The following is a 27,591-nucleotide window of genomic DNA, read 5'->3' as shown; positions in this document are numbered from 1 at the left end:
TAGGGGAAGCAAACAAAGGAGATCTATCACTGGTTCATCCTGTTATCGTCTTTACCTCCGCCACTCGGTGACTCGCACGCTATCCATATCATGCTGCTCAGATGAACAGTCTATATTAATACTTTAAACATCACAAATGGGGAACTGTTTGTTACCAGGCAGTCCTAACTGATTATCTGTTGCTGACTTTTGTCGCAGGGCGATATGGCGTGATCCTGGACGCTGGTTCGTCTGTATGTCACACTTTCGAAGCACTGCTCCGACTTGAGCTAACATACATAGGGGACGCGTGTGCATATCTATCGATGGCTAAATAATTTCAAAGCACGCCAGAGCGATGACCCGCAAAAACTGACATCGCTTCCCGAGATAACTACCAAGGACCACTGGACGAAGAAGATTAAACCTGGTATGACGCTATCTCTTGACTTTGGTTATTAACATATACTCATTTACTGCTCCAGGTATATCGGCCTTCGCCGACAAACCGGAACTTGTCGGATCTGACTATTTGAACAACTTGTTGCAACATGCCCTCCACGTTGTGCCGGAATATGCCGTCAAAGATACTCCCGTTTTTCTCTTGGCCACCGCTGGTATGCGACTATTGAGCGACGTACAGCGAAATCAGATTCTGGATAATGTGTGTTCGTTCTTCCGTGTCAACTCGAAATTCCTGCTCCCCGAATGCGATATACATATACAAGTGATAACTGGTGAAACGGAGGGTCTTTATGGATGGATTGCTGCAAATTACCTGCTGGGAAGTTTCGACTCGCCAGAAAAGCACAGTCACGGAAAGAATCATCATACCTATGGCTTCCTCGATATGGGAGGCGCATCTGCCCAGATTGCTTTCGTACCAAACGCTACCGAAGCCGAAAAACATGCTAACGACCTTAATCTTTTGAGGTTGCGAAATGTAGATGGCTCGACTCAAGAGTTTCAGCTTTTCGTCACCTCATGGTTGGAGTATGGTGTTCGAGAAGCACGACGCCGTTTCGTTGCAGCTATACAAGCATCCGTTGGCTCGCCTGATATCAAAGAATATCCAGATCCATGCCTTCCTGCAGGATTACGAACTACGCTCGATGGAGACTTGGCTGAAGATGCGCCTGAGGAGCCGCATTTATTAGGTACCGGCCGATTCGACGAGTGTGTACGCCAGACATATCCATTACTCGACAAAGATGCACCTTGTGCGGATGAGCCTTGTTTGTTACATGGAATTCACGTTCCAGCAATTGACTTTGATGTCAACCATTTCGTCGGTATCAGCGAATATTGGCATACTACACACGAAATTTTCGAAATGGGACACAAGGATAAAGCGTACGACTTTAATACCTACCAGCAAAGAGTCAGCGCATTCTGTTCTCAAGACTGGGAGTCTATTAACCTAGGCGTTTCCGAGTCACGATGGGGTTCCAAAGTTGACGCTCTCAAAGCACAAGAGGTCTGTTTCAAAGCTTCGTGGATCATCAATATGCTCCATAGCGGTATTGGCATTCCACGAGTCGGCATCGAAAATACAGGATCTTCTCCTCACAACGGCACTAAAGAAGTCTTGCAGCAAGGGAAGGAAAAGGGATATCTTGATCCATTCCAAGCCGTCAACAAGATTCGTTCTACAGAAGTCAGCTGGACGCTCGGCAAAGTCGTGTTGTATGCTTCTTCTCAAGTTCCAGCTGTAGAGCCCAATGCTCTTCCTGTCGGATTTGGAAGCAACGAACCGGGAATTCCCGCAGATTTCCAATATCCCAGTGTTGAACTTGTTCCTGGACCTGGACCTGTGACAGAAGAGAGTGAAAGCTGGCACGATACCTTGTTCGGTGGAGAATCCCCTCGACGTGTCCCAGGTTTACTCTTGTTTGTGCTCATTATCGTGATTGCATTATTCTTCCTCTGTGGCCGTACCCGTCGCTCAAGAATCTACATCAAGCTACAAAGCATGTTCAAACGTGGTGGATTGCGAATGCGCCGTAAATATCCAGGAAAGCTTCCATTCATTGGACGCAATGGTCCGTCCTATGAACGGGTCCTGGAGGATGGTGCAGCTCAGTTCGAGCTTGCTGGAGCAGACACAGACAGCGATGACGATGGATATGCCGCTGACTCGGATGGCAACAGCCCGTCGCATTCTAAGCGGAATTCTTACAAAGGCTCAGCAACAGGCTCCCAAACACCCGGCCTCAAGTTTGAGTTTGACAACGTGTCTTCCAGTAGTATAGGACTGGGGATCAATACAACAAGTGTCTTGGATCGACAAGGATTGGTTGTGCGAACCGAGAGTCGCGAACATCTTATACCTACAGCTACCCAAGGAAGTCGGTCTCGCACCGTGAGTCCGACAAGAGGGCGAAAGTCTCCGATGCTGAAGCCGGTGGCTGATAATGAGTGATGAAGATGCTACGTGCTTGCACATAGTAGCTGTCTATGATAATACAATGAACGGTTTATTACTTCCTGGCGTTATACGAAGGGGAGGGGAGGGGCGGGGGGCGTACTGGGATTGACTTTGTATTTGCAATTCTCGAGCTGCATATCTTTGAGAGGTTGTGCTTTCACGTTCTTGTAGAAATAGATACTTTTAAGCTATATACATTTGAAGATATTTCACTAATAACCAATAAATTATTTCATTGAATTATGTGAAAAGTATTCAAAGCATTGTACCGCATACGTCTGTTTGGGTTATTCGTATCACGTGTTGCCATACAAAAAAAGCTCGAAGACACGTGATCTCCGTTTCTAGAGAGCTTCCTAAGTTTCCATTGCGAGAACTTCCTGCATGACTCGACAACATAAATTCCCAACTTTGCTCGAACGCAGTCGCTGCTCACGAACATACGATCATTCACCCGAGGGTAGCGCTATCGATCGCCCATCACTACCAAAGAACCACCACTGTCAATCACGTCAAGAAACCGCATCCCCGAACAACCGTCACAATGCGCCTAACTGTCGAACTCATAAATAATTCACTGTCATATATCAACCCGCTAAAAGAGCGAGAGCTAGATCTTAGAGGTAGGTTCACATCGTTGCCACATACCTCCTGAAAAGAACAGATACTGCACATTTTCTTTCCCCTCTTTGGATTTTCGTTGAGAGTTATCGAACAAATTATATACGTGAGAGAACACCATTGATATATCGGCTCTTTGCGCTCTTTTTTGAGACGTTTTATAGGACACAAAATACCTTCTATTGAGAATTTGGGTATTGCCAAAGTTAGTCTCTCCTACCATGTCCCTTCTTAGAATCATATATTGACACGATTTGATTTTGGTATTTAGGACCAAGATGCAATCGACTTTACCGACAACGATATCTCCTCCCTCGCAAACTTCCCCCAATTCCCCCGCCTACGAACCTTGTTACTTGCGCGCAATCGCATAAATCACATCCAGCCGTCGTTGGCATCATCGATACCGAACCTAGAGAACCTAGTGCTTACTGCGAATAATATGGCTGAATTGGCGGATTTGGATCCCCTGCGCGGGTTTTCGAGGCTTACGCATGTGGTTTTGATGGAAAATCCTGTTGCGAGGAAAGAGGTGTGTATCCTTTCCCGCGTGCCTTACGTTCAAGCAAGGGAAGGTGTTAATGATGATGGATAGCATTACCGATACTGGGTCATTTGGAGAAACCCTCACATCCGATTCTTGGATTACCAGAAAGTGCGAGATGCCGAACGCGCCAAGGCTACTGAGTTGTTTGGCACGTTTGAAGAGCCATCTGCATTCGCATCTAAGATTATGGGTATCAAGTCACGAACATTCGATGTATCCACTGCAGCAGCTGGTGCTGCCGCTCAACCCGGTGCCGGTGACAGGGCTATTCGCGTCAAGCTTACAGATGCTGAGCGCAGGCGTGTGGAGAAGATGATCCGGGAAGCCAAGAGTCTGCAGGAAATTGCTCGTCTGGAGAAGGAGTTGAATGAAGGACGGATTCCGGGTGGTGCGTTGGATGGGCTTGGAGATGAGGATCAGATGCAAATGTAACCGCTTTACTCTACGTGGCGGTTCTCAATTCGTGTCTACATTATGGTTTCGTTGTGTACTTTATGGGCGGCCTGTCTAGGTGATTGAGGATGGGACGGCGTTCGGGAGTTGAGCAGAAATAATCAAAAGTTTTTCACTGCCTCAATCTATTCCTAAGGTGAATGAACGGAACTTATTTCCAACACACAACCGTATGATATCAACAGCCAACCAAGTCGGTAAACCGAATGAAGTCATAATCAACACCTCCGAAGACCCTTGAAAATATCCTTTTCATGAACCTCGACGCGAGTACCGTTATTTTCCTCCACCTTGCAGACCACACATGAATACTCAGCCATCATCCACAACCAGATAAAAAGGGGGCAGAACACAGTACCAAATAACATCCATTATCAATACTTTCATTCCCGTTGGGGAGGACGCTTATGACGATGCCGTGGTGATTCGGTACTGGATCTGAATAATTAGGAACTGGATGATTATGCCGGTATAAGAAAATGGGGGGCCTGTGGGATTTACCATTGTTGTAACTGAATTGAACGACGTCTCCTAGTTCATACATTTTTCTTCCCTGAATTTTGTATGTATCGCGGCTGAACCCAGTTTGTGGGACAGAGTTTTTCATCGTAGGTGTGGGAGAAAAGAAGTTTATTCTAAAGAATCACCGCTTCATCAGTTTACGCCATAATTTAATCTATCTTAACTCAACGCACGGTTCTGTATCCCGACACTACATCTAACAAACATCCCTACGTATATGGAATAGGTGTCGGATCTTGATGCCGAACAGAAAATCAGAGTAACAATTATTGCCTATTGCTTCAAAGTTACCACATGCTCGACATGAGCTTTATATCCACGAAAACAATCTATTCACTAAGCTGCGTACCTTGGGACGTAGGCTTTTTTTTATCATGTGTAGGCTGTCATAATATCACTCTCATGTACTTCAACTGGGCCCCAATCTCTGTCTTCAACCTAGATTATTATCTCAATTAACAGAAACATTTCTATTTACCTGTCTATGCTCAAGATTCTCTGCTTGAAGGAATAGGGAAAAAACTCACCAGATAAACCCCCGTAGGCACTCCCTTTTCGTCCTTCATGACCTGGACAATGTATCCTCTATGATCGATATTGGGATCTTTTCCATGTAAGCATTATAAACATGATGGTTTCTTTTTAACATATTAAATTAACTGACTCACCATGTTGAGGTTTGAATTTGATGTATTCTCCGGGGCGGTATTCAACCATTCTCGCGACTTTGTTCTTGCGGGTTGAGGAATGAATTGACACGAGAAGGCCGTTGTGGTATTAGAAGGACCCTTCAATCGAGGAGAAAAGCAATATCGACTCAGATCCCCGGCTCATTGCCTCCACACGAGAAGTGATGAAATAATTATCTCACTACAGCGTGTAGATGTGATTCGTGGAGTGGATTTCCGAGATGAATACAATCTATGTGATCATCTCGCTAATAAATGGTAAGATCTTTCAGTGCATTGTTTGGTTGGCTATTATTCTAAGGTTTCTTTCAATATTTGTTTCGATATTTCCTTTAATATGATTTTTCAATGGCGACATCGAGTCTTTTATATAGATAGTCGACATCATCCATATCTGGGGTCCCTATACCATTGAAGATCAACATTGAAACCAAGGTCACGAATCATGTAGTTCAGATAAAGAGCGTATGTTCAGAAAATGAACATATATACAACCCTGGAGGAATCTACTTGTTCACATCATAAACGGCTCTAGCGACATGATAATATCCTCCTCGCGGACAAGATGCTCCATTCGCCTCGTACGGTTCCCATTCTGGACCTATACAACAGGTTTATCAACATCAAGTAGAATGAAACTACAAGTTAGTTGGGAATGTCAATACCTACCATATATGCCCCTGTAAATGTATTTGTAGTATCAATTATAGAGTCTAATATTCGTCCTTGGTTTTGTGGCTTGCCGGTGTGGGCTGCGCCGTGGTAAGGGACGTATTGGACTAATTGTCCTTTGCTGAATTTGACCATCGCCACGATAGCTGCGATTTTTAAGGGTTGAAGTTTATTTTATTTCTGGGGGTAAAGGAATTGAATAGAGTTATTTGGCTTTAACTTCATGCATGTACAATTGGTAGAGGTCGAATCTCAGGGTTGACTGCTTTGCAACTTCCAGGTGGGTTCTGGCCTTATTTATACTGCTTCACCGATTAATCAAGATAGGTGTCATAAGATTCGTTTATTACATATCAAGGCGATTCATCATGTCAAGGAGCCACCTCCTACCACCATCACCACCACCACCACTCAGACCATACAAGGACTGTTGCGAGGAACTAGCCAATAAGGTGCGCTCGCTAAATCATCGAACCCACAGTTTTTGCCCTAATTCAATGTTTTAATAAGTGGAGAGGACAATGTCACTTTCGAAGAAACTCGATGTACTTGACAATAGTCTGTATTCTTACCAAAAATGGCGAGGAGTTAGGGCTATGATGGTGGGCGTGGCATCGATGGCTGAGTCATCAGGGCCTGTGTGGATCACTCCACTTGACGAGAGACGTCATCTCTTGAATTCTTGTATTTACCCCAACATCATGCCACTTTTGTATGTTTGATTACTCTGAACGTAAACATTAAAATTCTCCAGTATTTGGCATAAGTCGTCTGGCAATTTTGACTTGCAATCTTGTGTTAGCGAACAATAGCTGAGGAAGGCACAGACGTTCCGAATTGAGTTGCGAATCAATACACAGGGTTCCGTTGACCAAAAGAAAGGATATCTATCAAACTGGCTCTCACAGCTACAGGCAGAACCTGTAGTCGCCGGCTACAAAACCATCTCAGTCATTTGTCAACACAAGCAAACAAAATGACAGCCACAAGCAGTATCCCTCCTGCTCCATGGCGGAGCCTGTTCTTGGAACACATCTCCAAACTAGACGATCCCTACATGTCTGTATCAACAGTAGCATTCGACCCCAAGACCGGATCTCCATTACCACGTGTCCGTACATGTGGCTTCAGAGGCTTTTTCGGAGAACTCAAAATTCATCCTTCAGCTGAAAAACAGCTCAAAGACGGAGGGGAGATGAATCCGTCAATATACGAGTCTGATATGATTGCGTTTACTACTGATGTGCGGATGGAGAAAGTTGAGCAACTCAAGGAGACGAATGGGGCGATTGAGGTCATGTTCTGGGTCAAGGAGGTAATGGGTCAGTGGAGGTTAAAGGGAAAGGCGTTTATTATTGGGGATGATGGGAGTGAGGTGGCTGAGAGGGCTGCTAGGTCGGAGATTGCGAAGGGATTGAGAAATAAGCCGGGTGATGCCACTGATGGAGATTGTTGGTCCTGGGAAAAGGAGGTTACCGCCTATTTTGCAAATCATAGCCCATTGATGAGAGGTAAGTTTTATTGTCTCATTGTTGGCTGGCAATGCCCTATTGACCAATTCAGGTTCTTTCAAAGGTCCACGTCCTGGGACGCCACACAGCCAAAAACCTGAAGATCCAAACCTAAGGCTAGGTCAGAAAGTCAACGATCTCCATGACTCCATTGCAAGAGGGAATTTCCGAGTGGTAGTCATCCGCGTTGAAGAGGTTGATAGGATAGATCTGAACAACCCGGAGGAAGCAAAGCGATGGAGGACGACATTAGACCAGACTGGCCATCAACAATGGGAAGAAGTAGAATTATGGCCTTGATTTAGCTGTCAATTGAACGAATTTGATGGGCTCTTCCGCAATAGGCCAGTTGATAATGTGGCATTGTCCACCAATTTCAACTCATTTCAATCACTTTTGCCGGCATTCTCCATCCTCTTCTCTGTTCACAACCAATAACCATGCCCTTTACCTTGACAACCAAACTATTCTTTGTCCTTTATGAATAAACACAATCAATCATTCTCACAATATCATTCTCGCTTATCTTTCTCTCTTGTGTGATTTTTTTTCCCACTCTCCCACTCAGCCCTGGGCGTTGGCTTAAAATCCATCTCTACTTTATCTCTCCTACTCATCTACTTTCTTCAACACAAATCAGCATCTGACTCTTCTCTCGTCTCATCCTTGATCCTCATAACATTTCAGTATTTCCATCTTTTCATCCACCTCATCCAAATCCGGGTGCATCAAAATATCGCCGACTGCATTCTTGTTCGATCCGATCCCCAAAAACGACAAAACCCCGTGTTTACAGGCCCTTCAAGAGTCAAAGAAATTTCTTTCGCTTGCTGTCTCTAAATTCAGCTGTTTTAGTAATCCTTACACTTCGTGTCTCGCATCGAGGCGTTCTTCATCCCCCTAACTCGTCACTCGTCCTTACGAAGCGAGCCCTCATCTCGATCCGAGACGACGTGATCTATCTAACAAACGATGACGGTCTCTCAAGTAACCAAATATCACATCCATCCTGTCACAAAACTGCCTACCCGGCGAACAGAGGTAAGCAGGCCCGTACTTTTGTGGCATCATACTGACATTCTCGCTCAGATAAAGTCGGAAGACGGGACAGGACAGAAACTATATTATTACGACCCTGTTTGTGATTTTTGCAAAGCGAAGAAAATTGCTTGTCATCACCGAGACATTTACGATGAGTTCGGTAGGCTTGTCAAGAGGGGTGAAACGCCCCCAAAACTAGATGGTCCGAAACCAGCTTCCGGCCAGGCAAAGAAGGCTGCTTTGAAAATACAAATAAAGACCTTCGGGAACGGTAGCGAAAAGTCATCAGAGACGTCAACAGCCTCCCAGCGCCCTCGCCGAGCGAATGCTGGCAAGAGAATGCTCGATGATGTCTCAATCGAAAGCGCTACTGAGAATGATTCGAAGCGTCAGAAAACAGAACAAAAGAAGCCAGGACGCAAGCCACGTCGCAGTACTCCGATCTCGATTGAAGACACTGAAGCAGAGCCACTTTCAGCATCATCTCCTGCAACGGAGCCATCCGTTACCCCTCTCGTGACTCAACAACTGCGTGGTGGAAATCTCGATAATTCCATGGACTTGGCATGGTACAGAGGCATGACCAGTCTTCTCGAGAAACGCATCAATGATACTACACAGAAATGGAAAGTCTTGAAACAAACCATTGACCAAGCTGAGGAGCAGTGGGAAGAAGTGCAACAGTCAATGCAGAGTACAAAGAACTTCATGAATGAATGGACTTCACGCTTTGCAAGGAGTGATGCCTTTACACTTTAGGCATTGACTTTAATGTCATCTGGAGACAGAATAGATGAATGGTCCAGACTGGTCTTTTCACCAAATCATCTCTACCCACTGGTGGTTTATTCAAGCATGATGACATCGCCAATTCCTTGCAGATAGACTTTGAGTTGCATTGTTGGAACTCTATGAGGGCATCTCAATTTCTGCATTATGAGCTTATTCCTGTTTTATCTTTTACAAACCGCCATCGAAAGAAAAATTACAAAAAACGAAAAGAAAAAAAAATGGTGGAGTTTTTAGGCTGATGTTATTTCCTCCGTTGTGTTTCTTGAGGTTTGTATGTGTCAGTTCATGAAGCATCGCAATAGCTGGTCTAGCGGATGAAATCAGATTGTCTACCAAAGTAAACTTTGAAGCATACTATCTAGACATTGGTATGAGTCGTGAATAGTACTTTTATTGTAATCATTGCTCATGGTCGAGGAGAGGTGTTTATGCGAGTATATTTTGTCCTTATCTTCACGTGACTGTGGCTCGTCCAATAGCAGCCGTGTACTCATATCCACATTTCCGTGCGCCTTTCCTAATACCGTTAAAGCGTCTGATTTCATAACATGTAATTACGGACTGCCGTAAAAATAATTTCCTCACCCGCCCGGACAATTTTGCTATGAAAATTGCATTAACCAGCAACAACATCCATAATCCCATATATTGGTCACATCCTGAGCTTCAGGATAGAATTCAAAAATGGCTGACGATGGCATGCTCCTCAACTTTTCGATATCAGACACGGTACTCAAACCCGAAGCCAAATTGAAAGGAGGTTCATGGCGCGATCGACTTTCAGCGAAAAAACTCGCCCAAGGCAAACGGGCTCCTCGAACGAGAGTCTTGAGAACGCCTGGCACCGGCCAGTCTGGCGATAATCCGAATAATGTGCGAGTTGGTGAACGGAGGGCACCGTCTTCGCATCCGAATAAGAGGCCACGAACAGATGGCGCGGATTTTCGTCCTGCAACGTCGTCGGATGGAAAACCCCGCGGAGGAGGTGCATCGGGAGGACATCGAGGACCGAAGCCGAAACAAATCATTTCGTCCCTCTTTTCATATAATCCAGAGTCGAAGGAGAGTGAGGAGGACGCCAACAAGAAAGCCGAAGACCAAGCGGACGATGTCGAAGTGAAACCATCGAATGCACCACTCATCGACGGAATTGAGGATTTCACTAATCTCGGTCTTGCTCCGACGCTGGCGGCACATTTATTGACAAAGATGGAATTGAAGGCACCTACTGCAATTCAGAAAGCGTCTATACCGCAATTAGTCAAAGAAGATAGCGATGCTTTTATTCAGGCGCAAACAGGTTCTGGAAAGACGTTGGCATATCTTTTACCGCTTGTTCAGAGGATCATAAATCTCAAGGATAGTGGTGCTATTTCGAAGAACAGTGGTAAGGGAAACGAGGATTCGATTCATCGTGATGCGGGGCTGTTTGCGATCATCTTGGCGCCGACGAGAGAATTGTGTAAACAGATTTCGATTGTCCTGGAGAATTTGCTGCGGTGCGCTCATTGGATCGTCGCTGGTACAGTTATTGGTGGAGAGAAGAAGAAATCGGAAAAGGCTAGATTGAGGAAAGGATTGAATATCCTCGTTGCTACACCGGGTCGACTTGTGGATCATTTGGATAATACTCAAGTGTTGGACGTGAGCAATGTGCGATGGTTGATTCTGGATGAGGGTGATCGATTGATGGACCTTGGGTTTGAGGAGGAGATACATGGGATTATGAAGAAGCTTGATGCAAGACAACGACCAAGTTCGATTACTGGTCTACCGACGAAAAGAACCACCGTGCTCTGCTCTGCTACATTGAAGATGAATGTGCAGCGATTGGGAGAGATTAGTTTGAAGGATGCAGTGCATATCAAGGCGGACCCCACCGGTGACGATGGAGAAGAAGGGGACGTTGACGGGCAAGAGAAGAATGCATTTACAATGCCCGCACAGCTTCAACAGTCATATATCGTTGCAGCATCGAAGCTGCGGCTGGTTACACTTACAGCCCTGATGAAGCGTACATTTATGCGCAAAGGGTCGGTTATGAAAGCAATCGTATTTGTTTCATGTGCTGATTCTGTGGAATTCCATTTTGAGCTCTTTACGCGAAAAGACGAGAATGCTAAGGCAGAGACACAACCGGCGGAGTCATCCGACGGAAGCGACACAGAAGAAAGCGATGGCCAGCAAAAAGCAAAAGCTGTAGCTGCTGCAGCCAAAGCAGCTCAACATGGCACCATTAGCCGTGCAACAGCATTTTCAAACGCGTCTAATCCAGTCACCATACATAAACTTCATGGCTCCTTACCACAAAACGTCCGTACTGCGACACTTGGCGCATTCGCACAGTGCAAAGAAGCCGCAGTCCTTATTTGCACTGACGTTGCGTCTCGAGGTCTTGATTTGCCCAACGTTGACCTTGTCGTCGAGTACGACCCGGCCTTTAGCTCCGACGAGCATCTACATCGAATCGGTCGTACTGCACGTCTAGGCCGCGATGGTCGAGCAATTGTCTTCCTCCTCCCAGGCAGCGAAGAAGGATACGTCGACATCCTCAAACGCAGCTACCGCGACGGAGGCAAAGCACTCACTCGACAGAATGCAAACGACGTCTTAAAACGTGGGTTTGGCGGAAACACCGATGCTGCCAGCCAGAATTGGGAAGAAAAGGCTACCGATTGGCAATTGGATGTTGAACGGTGGGCACTTGAGAATTCGCAGTCTCTTGAACTCGCTCGCCGAGCGTTTCAGTCTCATATCCGTGCATATGCGACTCACGTCGCCGCTGAGCGAAACATGTTCAATATCAAGGAGCTTCATTTGGGTCATTTAGCTAAAGCGTTTGCACTCCGTGACAGACCCTCGAAGGTCAATGTTCCAGGCTTGAGACAATCAAAGGACGATACGAAGAAGGAGTTCAAAGCTAATAGACGACCATCGGGTAAATCCGCTGGTAACAATGCCGCTGAGAGCAGGAAGCGCAAGACTACCGGTGACGATGATGATGTACCTCGTGACACGAACAACGATGAGGCAGTTCGCAGGATGCGCGCCAAGATGCGAGCATTGACTGGAGCTGGTGCAAGCGAGTTCAACTTGGCTTAAACTCTTTTTGCATCCATATATCACTTTTCCTACTGTCCATAAAAAGTTTTGTACATATTGCAATATGCTCAATAGATATCCCATAATGATATTTTACCATCTTTGGAGCCCGCTGCTAGCCAATGCGTTTGTTGCGCTTTTTGATTCCTTTGTTGTCGGACTATTTCGAGAGGAGAGGTTTGAGTTTGTAATGTAGAATCGGGGTCATCTGGTGTAGATGGGCTTTCTGTAGGGCTAGACGAGAGCATCTCAGCAAAAGCGACGGTATAACACCCCTCGCTATGCCACTTAAGAACAGCAAGTTCGTTCATTGTCTTGCAGGAATAAACTCGTATTCGCGCATCCCAGCCAGCCGTCGCGAATATTTTCTGATCTCCTCGCACGGAGAGGCCCTGCTGTCCTGAATGTTTCGTATTGAGTACTTTCGATGGCGTATTCTCGATATGGAATGAAATTTGAGAAGGTATTGAAGGAATAGGATGTTTCACAATTAGAGCATCGGCAGATGAAGTGTAGAAAGAATTGGGCAACCAATTCTCCTCAACTTGCACACTGTCCAATGACAGAATCGGCTGACTATGAGGTTGCGAGACGTACGTCTTAATCCAGTTCCAAGTTTTGGAGGACTCTGAAGGTGGTCGCGAGACATGGACCATGACGTGACCATCTTCATAGCCCGATAGCATGTATACAAGAGTTTCCTGAGGTTTGCTGTTGTCTATTAGTATCTTGACGGCCATGACCATGCCTGTCTGAACCGAGCTATCTGCAGGTATGGTCGACACACGCCGTTCAGAGGGAAGATGGGAAATATCAATAGCGCCGGAGTTGAGTGCATTAGGGACTGCAAAATATGCCTCGCCCTCTGTATCATCGACTTTTCCATCTAATGAAGCTGGTATAAAACAGAGGGTGAAAGCACAAAAGTTTAGCGCGTTCACAGGCAGAGAATGCAACAGCCACGGTTCTGGAGTCGGAGCTTGGTTTTCTGCGTCTTTGCTCCTTTCAACGGGCAGGACACGACTCAACAGCTCTTCTTCAGTTGGTGACTGGATTCTCCATACTCTCAATTTGTGATCTCTTCCATGTCTGTTTGATACCGTGAGTCTATTATCCTTCATAATGTGAAAGATTTGAGAGAACCGAAACATACGTGTATATTATCATGCCTTGCCCCATCTTATAACCCTTCACTTCTAGAACAGCTCCCTCGTGAGCCTTCCAGACTGCTCGGGCGCGCTTTGTAGCTACGTCCCATATGATAACCCAACCATCCGCATCCGCTGAGATCAGACACGTGTTGCTTGCGAAGAAATGGAGTGCTTGGACGGCAGATGCATGGCCGCGAAGGATATAACGCGGGGTAGCTGGAGGGAGATTTTGTTGTTGTATGGTTGTTGAAGTTGACATGTTGAGAATGCAGATAACATTCTATTTGAGTATATTTGATTTTAAAGTGTTTCTCTATGTGTTTGCTCCGACTATTGTGACGTCGAAGATGGATGATGATGTTAAGTCGAAGTTTTGATTGGGTGAACGAATGGACGGGATATGGATGCCTTGCTGCCTTATCGGTACTCCTATCAGGCCCTCTTTCCCATCTCAGCGCATATACATTTCAAGGGGTTTAAGGTCGGGGCTGTTGACACGATCTCATTATATCTAAAACTATCTAATCTACCACGTTATGACTTCTTGCATCTGCACTACAACTGGCCTGGTAGCGCTCGCCACTCTCTCATACTTCAAATGGATCGTCCGCGCCTCCATATCCAAGAGATGTTGTATATGAAGAATGCGTCGCCAGTTTGGTATATCTTTACACGATTGCACAGAGATGCCATCTTCTTCAATAGCTATCACTCGTTCTATAACCAGCAATGCAAGCTCGCTATCCCACATCCCTTCCCTTCTATGGCAAGTGCGCAAGACTTCGAGTGCTTTCCTACGAATTTGAGGATCCCGACAGCGCCGCGCAAGGTCGTAGATGGGCCCTATGGTAACTAGATCCAGTGAAAACGACGCATTTCGAGTAGTCAGATCACCCTCGGGGCCCTCGGTAGCCAATATCGCCTCTATGAGATTGATCATCTCTTCGTACACGGGGCAATAATCATCCCAAAACATCTGGTTTTCGGCGCATGTATAGCGTGTACTCACTTCTATTGAGATTTGACTGTGAAGCTGTTGCATGCGCAGAATACGTACTGTACGCATTTCGGCGACTGTGAACGAACCGGCTCGACCTTCGAGAAACGCATCAAATGCACTCGTCCATCGCTTCAATATGCTGAGATATTTCACAGCAAAAGCGCTTCGAGGATCTGGATCTGCTGTATAGTCTTTCATCTCGTCCGGGGACATGCTCAGGCTTCCAATCTCACTCGCGTCCACAGTCATGCGGTAAAGCTGCCCGTAGTATTCCATGGCACTTCGTGCTTCGGACAGCGAAGCAAAGATTGGAGGGATCAAAATAGGTACTTTTGTAGGCTGTGATGGTAGTATAGAAGAGTATGCAGTAGATCCAAACATCTGACGAAGAAGAGTGAATTAGTTCGATACCACTATCATATAATTAGGTTCTCCTCACCTCCGACGCTTGGAGTTCAATCTGGCGGAACCGGCGCTCCAAGAATTCTAGAAGCATTTTCGAAGTTTGATCGCTCTTGCGCAAGTCGTGTAAAAGACTTATGACTTTCTTCGCCAGGTATAGAGCCGGGGCGAAGTTGGCCCGCAACATCTGCATATTCTATTAGATTGAGAGTCGATACACGCATCACATAGATGGATTATCACCTCTATAGTCACAAAAACAATGCATGGCAGATAGGCTTCTGGCTCCGCAGGGTTTTTGTTTCCATTCGTAGCGAGGCTCATCTGCTCTCTTATAGCTAAATTATACTGCTTCAGGCCAAATTGCTCTTTCGATCTGACATTCTCGATCATGCCACGCTCAAAGTCCTCATGGAAAGATGCAAGTGCGATAATTGCATGACGAACTCCGGCATCGATCTGCGCACGTTGAAGAAGCAATCGTTCCCAAAATTCGTGGTCTTGGATGCCGGAGAGATGGGAACTCGTCCGGGCACGATAGTACTCAAATGCGTGCTGCTCGGCATCTGTAATGGTGAACGGTGCTGAAACGACCTGATTAAGATGGACACTAGTGTGGCTTTCGCTTTGGAGAAGTGATTGAGCTGACGAATAGTTATTGTACCCTAAACACTGTCGAGCAGCCACAGTACAGTTGTGGCAGACTGGTTTAGCCTCGTCACATTTTACGCGACGAACTGCAAAAAATAAAAAATAAAAAAAATAAAGTGAGCGCGGTGACTCTGATCTTATTCATATTCAGCCGGAAACCTACGTCTGTCGCTACTTGATTAGCAAGCAGTCATTCCTCTCTCTCTTCGATACTAGGCAGGCTAAAGGGGGCACAAACTTGCACGTTCCACACCCCGTACGGGTCTTTGGCCTGTAGGCCCGCCGTCGCTCACCCGGCTTGACACGAGGCATTAGATAAACTCTTTGTGTTGCTTGGTAGCTACGGTATGTCCATACGAGAGGTGAAGTGGGAGATGGCATTACGCTGGTCAACCCGTAAATTTAGTGTCAAATACAAGCGCCAACACTCGGTCTAGGCCCCGATTGGTAGTATGAGCCTGTATCATTAGCTCAGTACACACAAATTCAATGGCTGTCCTTACGAACGCATTGGCCAGATATCGCTCGTATGTCCATGCTCTTAAATTAGGTTAGTTATGTACTGTGTAGTAGTTCTCCAAATTCTTCCTCGTATGTACAACATCCACTACATCTAGAGAGCATTAAGATAGGCGTCGATACCGAGAAATTTTGGAAAGATGAAAGAAGATGTGGACTCGCAAAAATGTAGCAGCCTGGAATATTTCACGTATATATTTACTGGATACAAAAATCCTTGAAGTACTGAATGTCTCTTTACTACGTGGTAGACAAGCCGGCATTAAGCAATTCAGGAGAATACACATTTAGAACGCCATGGCAGACACTTGCAAAGGTAGTCTCTACCATATCCGACATAGGTGCTATACAGATTTACTAACTTGAAGTTTGATACAGCCGTCACTACCCTAAAGACATACTGGAGCTTTTGCCCCTCCTTAGGAGCTGCAATTGCATTTCTAGTCTTTTTCTTCTTGACCTTTGTGGCCCATGTGACTCAGGGGATCTACTATCGAAAGGCGTACACTTGGGTGATCTCAATGGTATTTTCTCTCCTCTACCTTCGAGGGTTCTCTGATATTAATTAGTTAACTTAAATGAGGAATATTAGTCAGCTCTCTGGCAGTCTATCACCTACATCCTCCGAATCATCAGCATCAAGAACCCATCTAGCTTGGGCGAGTACGCCGGCTGGTTCGTTTTAATCTTGGTTTGGCTTCATTTCCCCAGGTTTTGAGCAGCCCGCTAAGAAATACATCAGATATCGCCGCTCTGGACAAATGCGTTCGTCTACATGGTCTTTGGCCGGATGGTCTGGAATTACACCCCCGACGCTACTCTGTGGCGTGTTCCTGCGTGGAGATTTGGGTACTGCTTTGTTATTTTGGACATAGTGTAAGCTCTTCTCCCTCTCCTCTCTCCTATACAACCAAATGCTGACTCTCAGCTCCTCATAAGAGCATTCATCATCCAAGTCTACGGCGCCGCTTCAGCAGAAACCAGCGGTAACACCATCGCACAGATACTGCGAGGTATACATATATACATGGGCGGCGTCGCGATCCAGCAAGCCTTCATCTTCTGTTTCTGCGCTTTCGCATATAAATTCTGGCGAAAACTGCTCGAACAGAAAAAGACCGTCAACGACCAGAACCCTGTATCTCCGGATCTCAGCCTCCAGTCAGGATTCACACTCCTTTACGCCTTGATAGCCGCGTTAATCCTCATCTCAGTATGCTACCCCCCCTCCCCCTAGTTCCTCCATCCCAGAATATCTTCTCTCCTTGCTGACGGCACAAACCAAACCCAGCTACGAATCTTCTTCCGTCTCGCCGAATACTCCAACGGTCTGCAATCCACGATCCCGAACCATGAGGCGTTTCAGTATTGTCTCGACTCGTTACCGATGTTACTCGCCTTGATTATTCTGAATATCGTTCATCCAGGCGCTATTATGAGAGGTCCAATGTGTGAGATTCCGTCTCGGAAGAGGAGGAGGGTGGAGGGAGTTAGGTGTAAAGGGGATGTTCGACGCTGTGTCTCTCTGGAACTACATGCAATCTGTGATTTGTAGATTATGTTATCATTTATACTTCAGTGAACATTGAACTGAATAGCGATATAGAAATCTTAGAAGGTTATACCATGTACACATTCATATATTATATAAATTATCCGAAAAAAAAAATCCAAAAAAAAAAAAGATCTATAATACACATCCCAAGTCTATGTATAAAAGATGTGTGCGCTATAATTACAATCAATAATGAGTATATTGATACCCACCTAACCCATCCTGAAGTGCAACATAATGTTCCTGGTACGGATGATTCGGCATCGAAAAATCAGCCGTTGCCATGAGCGGATTGATAATTCCTGGCGGGAATCTGGAGCGCGCAGTAGCAGCTGGAGGTGGAGTGGGTGTGGACGCGGTAGTAGGTATAACCGTTGGCGGATTTGGGGTTGGTAGGGTTCCGTTATCCATGGATAGTGATGTCGTAGGCGTGGTGGTAGTCGTGATATTACTATTATTAGTATTAGTAGGAGCGGAGGTATTCCAGCCCCATTTCGCTTGCAGCTCTGGTTTTAGGAATGCGATCCGCCACCCGGTCTCTTTGATGATTTTGTCGATTATTTGGAGGACTTCTTCCTGTGCTTCGCGGGCGACGAGGCATTCACCTGCGATTGCGAGGCAGCGGATCGAGGTTGTTGCGATGCCACTGTTAAAAGACCCGTTAGTGAGTGACGTTAGCTACAGGGAGGAGGTGTTCGTACCGGTCTTTGACGTAGGCTATGATACCGCAGGCATCATAGGCATGTCTTTGTTGCATTTCTCGCAGATTTGGACTGAATTCTGATTCTAGAGGGTGGGTTTTGGTTAAAAGGATGCAGGTAAGGTGGTAAAATATACGGCCGACAATGGCGGGTCGTTTCATAAGCCTGTAATTCAATTTTGTTTAGTTAATCTTCATCAGCCTGGGCCGAGAAACAGGGGTCTTACCAGATTTCGGGAAATGCAGATTTTGACGTCTGCCACGGCTGAACATAGCATGCTGGTATCATCGACCGTGGGATGCATCTCGCCCATTCATCGCACCACCTCTTATACGTCTCCCATTCATGACATCGTTGCTGCAGCCGCAACTGATGGGATTGGGGATCAAGGCTTTGAAACTGAGGAATCGTCGCCTGAAAGTTGGCAACTTTGGCACAAATATAAACCATCCGGTGCGTCCAAACGTCCTCATTCCCAAATAATCCCTCGGAAGGGACAAGTTCCGTATCCATGTCCATATGCCACGTATCCGGGTCCCAGGCCAACTGCCAATTAAAATGGAGACAGCTGAGTAGCTCCATTCCTACATTGACCCAGAAACATGCACCACCGATACCCGGTGATTTGCCGTTCCAGCGACACTCTTTAATCAAGGCTCTTGCGCCTGCTATGTGGTTCATCCGCTGCATTGCGCTTTCACACATGACTTCGTACACGTTCAGAATGACGGCGGCGGTAGCACAGAGAACGGGGTCTCGATGAGGGTTTTGTAGATGGGATAGTAAGCTTTGTGATGCGGTGTTGTAGTAATGAGCCGCCCTATCTTCACTGTAGGATGAGTTTACGAGATGCAAGTGTCGAGCACCGCATGCCCATATTGCGTTGAGTAGCAAGGGCTCATTGAGCGCATGGAGGGGTATGATTTCTGAGAACTATAATCAAATCGTTAGACTAGAACCCAAGAAAGCTTATAATGTTGACTCACATGTTTATTGGCATCCATCGAATCCATCCACAATGCAACCTCTTCTACAAAGACCTGCATTAAGAGAACCTCCTCGGGTGTGGTGATACACGAACGATCATTCGGAGTATGCATCGGCATCTTTGGCAAGAACGCATTCTGCTCTTGAAGGGCATGGTTCGCAGCATACTGCGGCTCAGTGAGCAAAGAATCCTGCATTTCGGGATGTGGTGTCTCCGGAAACGACAAAAGTGAACCAGAAATATTTATAGGTGGCCGATTGATCATGTTTGTAAACTCGAAATGGTTTGTCGCCGCATTGCTTATTTGGGTATTCGACTGATTTAACGGCGGATACCTCTCGAACCCTCCCACATATTCAGACGCAATATCCCTCGATTCATCCTGAAAATTCAACCGGATACCTAGCGGAGGTGCTAATGTATATGGAGGAACTGTGACTTGTGTATCAATAAAGTTGAGTCGAATGCCTCGCTTGCATATCCGCCCGGACTTGGAACAGTTCTGACATTTGGGCAGAGTTTCGTCGCATTTTAGATGGCGCTCCCTGCAAGTAAGACAGCCCGTTCGAACTCTTCTTGATTTAGGTCCCTGTGCGGCATTTGCGGGCTTCTGTATTCGTGGATCCATAGTTTGGGATTGTGTGCGCGAATCAGCCATCTTGTGGGTTGGAGGAATGGGCGACTGATGTTGTGTTGGGTTCCGCATTCCAGTATTTCTCCAAGTGCGTATATTCAAGGTGAGAGATTTGCTCCAAAGAAGGGTGCACCGAGCTCAAGCCCTTCTTTATGTATGATCCATGACACTGTGATCCTCCAACGATGTAGGCAAGCCCGGAAGCCCCGGGCTGATGGGCGGCAGAGATTGAACACTCTGCAGAAACACTTTATCTCTCCATGAGTTCTTGATAGGCGGATATAATTCGGTTGATGTCACTCAGATAAAGTCTTTGCGATCAATGGGCTCGGACAACGTCGAGGGTTGCGAATGCGATTGCGCTGGGGAGACTTTGCTCAGGTACAAAGATCTGTGCGAATCATGGAAAATATCAGCAATTGGGTCAACAATAATCAAGCGCAATAGTTTGTAAGACATCAATCAATGGCTTCAGTCTCACCAATTCATGCAACAAACTGTCTTGTATCCAAGGTGGTTGTTTCAGATTTGCAAGCCACAATTGCGCGAGGATTGCCGGAAGCCCCACGAATTGAAGTCTGTATTCAGATGGCCATGCGTATCATAAGTGTGAAATATATGAAGCGATATAAGAGTATGAATTGGAAGTACATACGCCTTCTGGTTGGGTGAGGTGTATGTAAATAGAAAATACATGAAAGGTTTCGCTATCTGATAAGCAAGGAAGGGCAAGTCGAAGCGAGACGGCTTAGCTAAGCGTGCCGGCTTCCGAGCCACATTTTATTACTGCCTGAGGCACACATGTTATGAGAGTGGAAGGATTATAAAAAATGCAATTGCAATATCAATTCTTACTTTTGTTTAGTTATATGTGGTAGTTATATATATTTATATCCCGAAATATATGGTCTAGATCACTCACTCTGCCTCCTCTTCTTCTAGCTCTTTCTCGGTTCTTCTCAGTCTCGGAAGTTTTACCATATAGGTGAGCAGCAACATGACGGAGCCCCAGATTGTTGCTGACAGGAATGTGATTCGAAGAGAGGTGTTATACGCTTGGATGACTAGTGAATAAGCAAGTCAGAGGGATACGTCGACAGTGACATACAAAAGGGGGTATAATGTCTTACCTTGGCCGCGATGCATAGGATCGAGTGTGACTATATCCTCCACAGACTTACGAGCGATCTCAATGATCCTCTGCTTATTAGGCTCAGTCACTACCTGGTCAAGGCGAATACGTAGAGCATTCTGCAGTACCAGACTACTAACGGCAGTACCCATGACATATCCGAGATTTCTCCACAGGGACAAGGTTGTGACTGAGCTCGCCTGGTCTTCTTGCTTATTGACTGCAAGAATAGAGACTGTGTATGTTGGGAAGACAAAGCCTTGACCCACGCTTGCTAGGGCCAGGAATGCTATTGTGATGGCATACGGAAAGTCGACAAACGTGAGGGCAGCAGTAGTAAAACCCCCGATGAACATCAATGTAGCGCCGAGTAATGCAAATGGCTTCAGGCTATTGAAATAAGTGATCAAGAACCCATTGGCGACACTGGTACAAGTGATACCAAAAGATGCAAAAAGGAGGTGAAGTCCAGAATCCGTAGCTGACTCGGACTTTACAGCCTGGAAAAATAGGGGAACATTGAACATGATGCTGTTGACCGTCAAACCTCCAAAGAAATTGCTGAAAATAATATAGGCATGCGGCGCTTTGGTGAGCAGTCTTATTGGTATCACGGGGCGCTCTACCCGGCTCTCATAGTATGGAATAACAACAACCATGACTGCTGCAAGTACAAGAGATGATAACACAAGCGGGTGACTCCATGAGAGAACATTTCCTCCTAGGTTAAGACCGACGATGAGAGACGTAAGGCCGACAGTGAGCAAGAAAGACCCCGTCAGGTCAATGCGCTTGAGTAACTGTCTCAGACTCCGATTCTCATCCTTGGGATCGATACGACCTAGATCATTAGGAGTTGTCCAGAGTGCAATAAGCAGGTAGGCGAAGATGCAGGGTAGCTGTATATAGAAAGCTCCACGCCAGCCTAGATGATCGCAAAGAAAGCCTCCACCCGCAAAGCCGAGAGCACCACCGACGCCCAGTGTCATGTTGATCACAGATTGGTAGATGCCACGGTACTCTAAGCGTACAGTATCACTGCTGATGATCATGCCCATTGAGAAAACACCACCAGCACCAAGTCCACAAAAAGCCCGCGCAACAATGAAGCTGCCTATACTTCGGGCGAGGCCACACCAAGCAGTCGTGATGAAGAATACGATGATGGAGAAAATGTACACTGGTTTTCTACCGATAGAATCAGAGATGCGGCCAAATAGGGGCAGAAGGGCCGTCGATGTGAGCAGAAACGCAGTCGAAAGCCAGGATGCCGAGTTGGATGCGTGGAATTCGGAAGTAATGACTGGATGGCTTGAGGCCATAAAAGTGGAGTCAAAAAACCCTATAAAGTAGCCAATCTGAATACCACCAAATATCCAGGCAAACTGAGTTGGCGTCACATTGATGAAATGATTTGCGAACATGGACCTAGAAGCTGGGCCATCTTGCGCTTCAACGTTCTCCTCCGAGACATGTACTGTAGCGGCAGAGGATACTCTTTCGATACCTGGGTCAATCGCAAGTCCGGTGGAGATTGAAGGCACCTTGACTAGGTCCAGCTCGCAAGTTGGATCATCTTTCTGCAGAGTGGAGGTCGACCCATCATCGTCAGTGTCGGCTTCTAAGAAGTGTCTGTGTGAAGCATGATCGCGATCTTCACGACAGTTGGTAGATGAATAATTGCGGCTATCGCTCACAATCAGAGGCGTGTTCTCATCAGCCGAAGCCACCATGGTTGATTGTTGAGTACACAGTCAATCCGGATTGACTTATGGTTGTCAGGTATATATATAAACTCCTGAAGATGAGACTCAGTCACTCCGATCAGCCGCGTCGTTAATTTAAGTAGCTCTCATCCCAGTCAGCAAGATTGTATGGAAATAACTCTGAACATAGCAGCGGGCAGACCGCCAGTCAGGATTTGAATTTTTAGAGCCTTGAGATGGACGAAGCTATCACACCCTGAGTCATTTTGCGGAATTTTTTGCACTAAGCAGGTAGACCCAGTCCGTGGTCAATGAATGCTGCGGGTCCGTCCATCCATTTCCCCTCACGCTCCATAGTTCCCGTATTGATCAAAAAACAACAAATGTTTGTGTCGAAACTTGGTAACGTTGGAGTCAATATCATCGGATACATGAATGCCTGTCCTCGTAAATTTTCCATGCCATTGCGTAGTACACACGGCCAACATTCAGCCCATGTGTTGACTTCCCCGTCATCCGGTGGAACTCCGGACGGAAATGTCGTGATGGGATCAAAGGATGGTGCCGCGGCGCTGAAGCCGAGCAAGCCTAGGCCAAGGCGTATCTGTAGCGTCTAGGCTCAGACCGGCATGCTTGATTCCGCGACTATTCCTTGAGGCGGTAACAATAAATAATTCATCAATACGTAGTAGAAGAAGGGTCATGAGACCCGTTGCGTGCATGGGTAGTCCATTGTCAAGTCGGTAAGCAGCAAGTCCGTTGCTGCTAGAGTCAGTGTATTGGTAATCAGACTGGGGTGCTTGGACCTTGCTATGTATAACGGCGAATCAATCAGAAGACAAGATGCATAGAGGCTCATTGAGGAAGGCAAACAACGACCTTAGAGAGCACGTACTCTGTCTTGTTGGCTAACTACATAGTACAGTATATGTTCAGTCTAAGACAGTAAGTAGGAGGGATGGCGGGGCACCAGGCTCGACCTTGCCTAGCGGGGGCATGCCGACTGTGCCGATACCGCTACGGTACCTACGGTAACGGTCCACTCTCCAGAGTGCTTATCGGCAACGTCAGACCTATTAGGTCCCAGCCTGCCTCAGTGTGCCTACTCTGATTCCACTCCTAGCGACACAATCAAACTACTTGCAGATTCACCTGACTGCAGGACCATAAGGCTGATCGATAGCTGTATACAACAATGCACCCCCCACTGCGAATCGCCGTGCTAGAATGTGACACACCCGTGGATAAAGTAAAAGCCAAGTTCGGGACATACGGGGACGTCTTCAAATTACTTTTGGGAACCAGCGCATCGACCTTGGAAGGCCTCAATGCCAAAAGCGACTTGGAGATTACAAAGTGGGATATTGTGAATGGGACGGAGTATCCGAATTTGGAAGATATTGATGCTGTTCTATTGACTGGATCGAGTACGTCGCATGCCTTTGTTGACCATGAATGAAACGAGGCTAGCTAACGAATTTGCGGCAGAACATGACTCGTTCGCGGAAGTCCCCTGGATCAACAAACTGGTCGAGTTTACTCAAAAAGTCTATGCGCAAGATCGAGTGCGATTGATTGGGGTATGTTTTGGTCATCAAATCATCGGCAGGGCTCTGGGTGTACCCGTAGGACGAAGCGATATTGGCTGGGAGATTGCAGTGTGCGATATCAACTTGACTGAAAAGGGCAAGGAGCTGTTTGGAAAAGAGAAACTTGTACGTCCTTGTCTCTTTTACTATCAAAATGCTGCTTGCTAATGATGAGTCTCACAGAGCCTACAACAAATGCACAGAGACATTGTCTCAACGTACCCCAAAGAAGTCACCCCGCTCGGATCCTCGCCTCGTTGCACCGTACAAGGAATGTATATTGCACGAAAACTGATCACAGTCCAAGGACACCCAGAATTCAATGGCGAAATCATGTCGGAGCTGCTCACCCTGCGAAACAAACAAGGAATATTTTCGGACGAACAGTTCAACGAAGCAATAAAACGAGCAGATATTGCACATGATGGAATTGCTGTCGGAGCCGCATTTTTGAAATTCTTGCTCGAAGATTGATGATAAGAATACACCGGGTAACCCATAACAATAGATAAACTAGACTAAGTATGATACAATACGCATGCTTTTTTTGTTCGAATGACACATCAATTCGCCATCAACTGGGTATATGCCAATTGCGCCAGGAAAGCCTCCAAAAATATGGATCATTGATTCGGGTCTTCACGCTCGAGAAAAGACGGATCCATGTCAATCCGACGCTCAAATTTGGTCCACCAATCTCTAAAACTCTTCAAGGGAACAACATCCTCTCCTTTCCTATTGGGATCGGACTCTGCAAAACTAGCCAGAAAGTTGAATGCATTGCCAATAATCCGTTGGGCTAAGACCTTCGTCGTTATCTGTTTTTGTTGCGGCGGCAGGCGAACGAGATCGGTGGACGACTGTTGCTGCGACTCTCGCGACGCATTCAATGCGGCCATTTGTGCCGCCACATTATGCGCTGGTTCTATCGATATTCCTAACGTGACTTGGCCGCCGGCTATATTCGCGCCGTCATCTACCATGTCATCATCCATGCCCGTCTGCGTCTGTGACGTCCCGGAACCAACTTTAAATATAGCGGATGGTTTCTCATTCCCAATTGCGCCCAAAAACCTAAACTCGGGCCCATTCGGAGTCGGTTTCGATGTCGGGGTCTGAAGGTAGATTGCAGCGGCGGTGTCCGGAGGTAGCACGGTGCCCGGGAGGAAGAAGATGACGATATGGTTGAATTTGGGTGCGGCGGGGAATGTGAATGCGAATTTTGTGGGTTGGATGCCGGGCTGTGCGTCGACAGCGGTGATGTCGGTGAGGCATGGTCTGCCTGGTATGATGACTGAGAACATTTTGGTTGTTCTGTAGGCTCAATTCCTGAAAAGTCGCAGCTTGTGGCGCAAACAATACCTGTTATGCGGGGCTGCACAGTGGTGGCTGAGAGGGAGTTTTGTTTCAATAAAGCTCCTCTACTCTGCAATTGAGCAAAACTCGAGATGAATTGGTAATATAGAAAGTATTAGAAGTCGTGGAATGGTACATATAGCTATTGTTTTTGAAGTGCGAGCTAGAACTTGGAAGAAGAAGTGGTATGTTGCTTCTTCCGCCAGAGCAAGAATGACATAGAACATTCGGAGGGGCTCCGATAACGATACCATAGTCTTATCCTTATCGATAAGCGGCCTTGCGCAGCCCACCACAAGGCATACACTCAAAAGACGCCGCCAGTTCGTCTCATTGGATAATTGTACCAAGGCAGACAGATCTGGTATCAGGTCAGGGCATGACACATCATCGCTCTTTTTCTTCGTTAATAAATTAGCATTTTCTTTGCCTGCATTCTGAACATATTGTCTGAACATATCTCGACATTCATTCGTACATACGTATACGGAGAGAAGAGCAATCAATCATTATGGCCGCGAAAACAAACCTTCAATTAATTCAGGAATGTGACAAGTAAGGATTCTGCCTACAATAACACAACGCATCGACCGCCGCTGACATGCGAACAGCTTCCCATACTATGAAGATAACTCAGAGTTCTATGAGCGTTATCTCAGCAATTACCATGCCTTCAAAGTGAACGGCTGCAACGCCGTTCTGGGGTACATCCCCAACAGCGTTGTCGAAAAATTCCACTGGATAGAGAATGACTGGAAAGTTGACGGAGAGACTCGCACCGTCACTCTAATGGCAGCACCAGACGCTGAACCCTTGGTGCGTAATGAGATTATGTCCCGCCTCCTCGCCGAGGCTGTGCGCCGAGACACTTTTGAAGTCTTAAGAGGCTGGCGTGCTGAGATGTATCCCATCTACGCCCCCGGAGGGAAATTTCTAATGGAAATGGAACGATGCGCCAGTCCATTGTTCGGCATAGTCACCTACGGCGTACACATGACGGGCTACGTCGAGGATGAAAAGGAAGGCTTGAAGGTATGGGTTGCGCGACGATCGAAAACGAAACAGACTTTTCCGAATATGCTGGATAACACTGCTGCGGGGGGGATGAGTACCGGTGAGCATCCATATGGATGCGCTATCCGTGAAGCGGCTGAAGAAGCTTCTATACCAGCGGAAGTCTTTGGAGAGCGCGCACGGTCAGTGGGTGTATTGACATATATCTACGTTCGGGATGAGCGCGCGGGCGGCGAGACAGGATTATTACAGCCGGAGATTGAGTTCATCTACGATATCAGACTGGATGCCGAACATGCAATCAAACCCTGCGATACCGAGGTTGAGGATTTCCGTCTTTGGACCGTCGATGAAGTGAGGCAGTCACTGAAGGAAGGCGAATGGAAACCTAATTGTGCAGTTGCCATTATCGACTTTTTGATGAGGCATGGTGTTTTGACACCGGAGAATGAGCCGGATTATTTGGAGATTATGGCCAGGATGCATCGTCGTTTGCCGTTTCCTACGGTGAAATTCGATTTGAAATAGAAGCGGCATTGATCATATGGAGTCTATGGGGAGGATTTTGTGAAATGATCCTAGATATGATTGATATTCATAAAATATAGAGTCTGTCAATATCTACTTGAAGAACACTTGAGCCGTCGTCCCAGATTGGTTTTGAAAAAGCCAATATGGCCGACTGGAGGGTGCGAATAAAACGGCGAGGTTGAGTATGTAGCTGAGGACGGAGTCAACGTTGAAGAATGAGAATTACATCTGGGGGCAACAACGACTAGGAAGCTGGGGACATGGAAGCGTAGATGATGGTGCCTAAGGTCGAACAAGTACGACTG

At 46.5% G+C, this 27,591-nt stretch overlaps 14 protein-coding genes across 14 annotated transcripts; 8 read left to right on the top strand and 6 right to left on the bottom strand.

Moving 5' to 3' along the window:
- Positions 1-136: 136 nt before the first annotated feature.
- On the top strand, positions 137-2,401 carry EYB26_001802 (uncharacterized protein; the record flags this gene model as incomplete). The annotated part of the gene is made up of 4 exons (XM_054261110.1): positions 137-146; positions 199-233; positions 283-409; positions 465-2,401. 4 exons carry the CDS (start codon positions 137-139, stop codon positions 2,399-2,401), a joined length of 2,109 nt encoding a protein of 702 aa, XP_054117085.1.
- Positions 2,402-2,951: 550 nt separating this feature from the next.
- EYB26_001801 (uncharacterized protein) lies at positions 2,952-4,007 on the top strand (the record flags this gene model as incomplete). Its single annotated transcript, XM_054261109.1, has 4 exons — positions 2,952-3,030; positions 3,193-3,233; positions 3,300-3,560; positions 3,624-4,007. 4 exons carry the CDS (start codon positions 2,952-2,954, stop codon positions 4,005-4,007), a joined length of 765 nt encoding a protein of 254 aa, XP_054117084.1.
- A 1,746-nt stretch (positions 4,008-5,753) lies between these two features.
- EYB26_001800 (uncharacterized protein) lies at positions 5,754-6,046 on the bottom strand (the record flags this gene model as incomplete). Its single annotated transcript, XM_054261108.1, has 2 exons — positions 5,754-5,840; positions 5,909-6,046. 2 exons carry the CDS (start codon positions 6,044-6,046, stop codon positions 5,754-5,756), a joined length of 225 nt encoding a protein of 74 aa, XP_054117083.1.
- Positions 6,047-6,887: 841 nt separating this feature from the next.
- Positions 6,888-7,722, top strand: EYB26_001799 (uncharacterized protein; the record flags this gene model as incomplete). The annotated part of the gene is made up of 2 exons (XM_054261107.1): positions 6,888-7,422; positions 7,475-7,722. 2 exons carry the CDS (start codon positions 6,888-6,890, stop codon positions 7,720-7,722), a joined length of 783 nt encoding a protein of 260 aa, XP_054117082.1.
- A 672-nt stretch (positions 7,723-8,394) lies between these two features.
- Positions 8,395-9,222, top strand: EYB26_001798 (uncharacterized protein; the record flags this gene model as incomplete). Its single annotated transcript, XM_054261106.1, has 2 exons — positions 8,395-8,463; positions 8,512-9,222. The coding sequence occupies 2 exons, from the start codon at positions 8,395-8,397 to the stop codon at positions 9,220-9,222; spliced, it is 780 nt and encodes a 259-aa protein (XP_054117081.1).
- A 717-nt stretch (positions 9,223-9,939) lies between these two features.
- Positions 9,940-12,357, top strand: EYB26_001797 (uncharacterized protein; the record flags this gene model as incomplete). The annotated part of the gene is made up of 1 exon (XM_054261105.1): positions 9,940-12,357. One exon carries the CDS (start codon positions 9,940-9,942, stop codon positions 12,355-12,357), a length of 2,418 nt encoding a protein of 805 aa, XP_054117080.1.
- Positions 12,358-12,425: 68 nt separating this feature from the next.
- On the bottom strand, positions 12,426-13,767 carry EYB26_001796 (uncharacterized protein; the record flags this gene model as incomplete). Its single annotated transcript, XM_054261104.1, has 2 exons — positions 12,426-13,446; positions 13,511-13,767. 2 exons carry the CDS (start codon positions 13,765-13,767, stop codon positions 12,426-12,428), a joined length of 1,278 nt encoding a protein of 425 aa, XP_054117079.1.
- A 267-nt stretch (positions 13,768-14,034) lies between these two features.
- EYB26_001795 (uncharacterized protein) lies at positions 14,035-15,942 on the bottom strand (the record flags this gene model as incomplete). Its single annotated transcript, XM_054261103.1, has 4 exons — positions 14,035-14,889; positions 14,948-15,097; positions 15,154-15,647; positions 15,855-15,942. The coding sequence occupies 4 exons, from the start codon at positions 15,940-15,942 to the stop codon at positions 14,035-14,037; spliced, it is 1,587 nt and encodes a 528-aa protein (XP_054117078.1).
- A 435-nt stretch (positions 15,943-16,377) lies between these two features.
- Positions 16,378-17,635, top strand: EYB26_001794 (uncharacterized protein; the record flags this gene model as incomplete). Its single annotated transcript, XM_054261102.1, has 6 exons — positions 16,378-16,396; positions 16,459-16,604; positions 16,673-16,771; positions 16,823-16,956; positions 17,020-17,293; positions 17,372-17,635. 6 exons carry the CDS (start codon positions 16,378-16,380, stop codon positions 17,633-17,635), a joined length of 936 nt encoding a protein of 311 aa, XP_054117077.1.
- A 186-nt stretch (positions 17,636-17,821) lies between these two features.
- Positions 17,822-19,982, bottom strand: EYB26_001793 (uncharacterized protein; the record flags this gene model as incomplete). The annotated part of the gene is made up of 4 exons (XM_054261101.1): positions 17,822-18,281; positions 18,337-18,501; positions 18,563-19,269; positions 19,323-19,982. 4 exons carry the CDS (start codon positions 19,980-19,982, stop codon positions 17,822-17,824), a joined length of 1,992 nt encoding a protein of 663 aa, XP_054117076.1.
- Positions 19,983-20,277: 295 nt separating this feature from the next.
- Positions 20,278-22,823, bottom strand: EYB26_001792 (uncharacterized protein; the record flags this gene model as incomplete). The annotated part of the gene is made up of 4 exons (XM_054261100.1): positions 20,278-20,349; positions 20,440-20,536; positions 20,881-21,022; positions 21,089-22,823. The coding sequence occupies 4 exons, from the start codon at positions 22,821-22,823 to the stop codon at positions 20,278-20,280; spliced, it is 2,046 nt and encodes a 681-aa protein (XP_054117075.1).
- Positions 22,824-23,991: 1,168 nt separating this feature from the next.
- Positions 23,992-24,859, top strand: EYB26_001791 (uncharacterized protein; the record flags this gene model as incomplete). The annotated part of the gene is made up of 3 exons (XM_054261099.1): positions 23,992-24,223; positions 24,285-24,511; positions 24,569-24,859. 3 exons carry the CDS (start codon positions 23,992-23,994, stop codon positions 24,857-24,859), a joined length of 750 nt encoding a protein of 249 aa, XP_054117074.1.
- Positions 24,860-25,008: 149 nt separating this feature from the next.
- EYB26_001790 (uncharacterized protein) lies at positions 25,009-25,689 on the bottom strand (the record flags this gene model as incomplete). The annotated part of the gene is made up of 1 exon (XM_054261098.1): positions 25,009-25,689. One exon carries the CDS (start codon positions 25,687-25,689, stop codon positions 25,009-25,011), a length of 681 nt encoding a protein of 226 aa, XP_054117073.1.
- Positions 25,690-26,252: 563 nt separating this feature from the next.
- Positions 26,253-27,283, top strand: EYB26_001789 (uncharacterized protein; the record flags this gene model as incomplete). The annotated part of the gene is made up of 2 exons (XM_054261097.1): positions 26,253-26,296; positions 26,353-27,283. The coding sequence occupies 2 exons, from the start codon at positions 26,253-26,255 to the stop codon at positions 27,281-27,283; spliced, it is 975 nt and encodes a 324-aa protein (XP_054117072.1).
- Between the last annotated feature and the right edge of the window lie 308 nt (positions 27,284-27,591).

The sequence above is a fragment of the Talaromyces marneffei genome, chromosome 1, assembly GCF_009556855.1.
Source record: "Talaromyces marneffei chromosome 1, complete sequence".
Taxonomy (NCBI): domain Eukaryota; kingdom Fungi; phylum Ascomycota; class Eurotiomycetes; order Eurotiales; family Trichocomaceae; genus Talaromyces; species Talaromyces marneffei.
The sequence above is the reverse complement of the archived record's forward strand: the minus strand, read 5'-3'. Positions and strand labels throughout refer to the sequence as shown.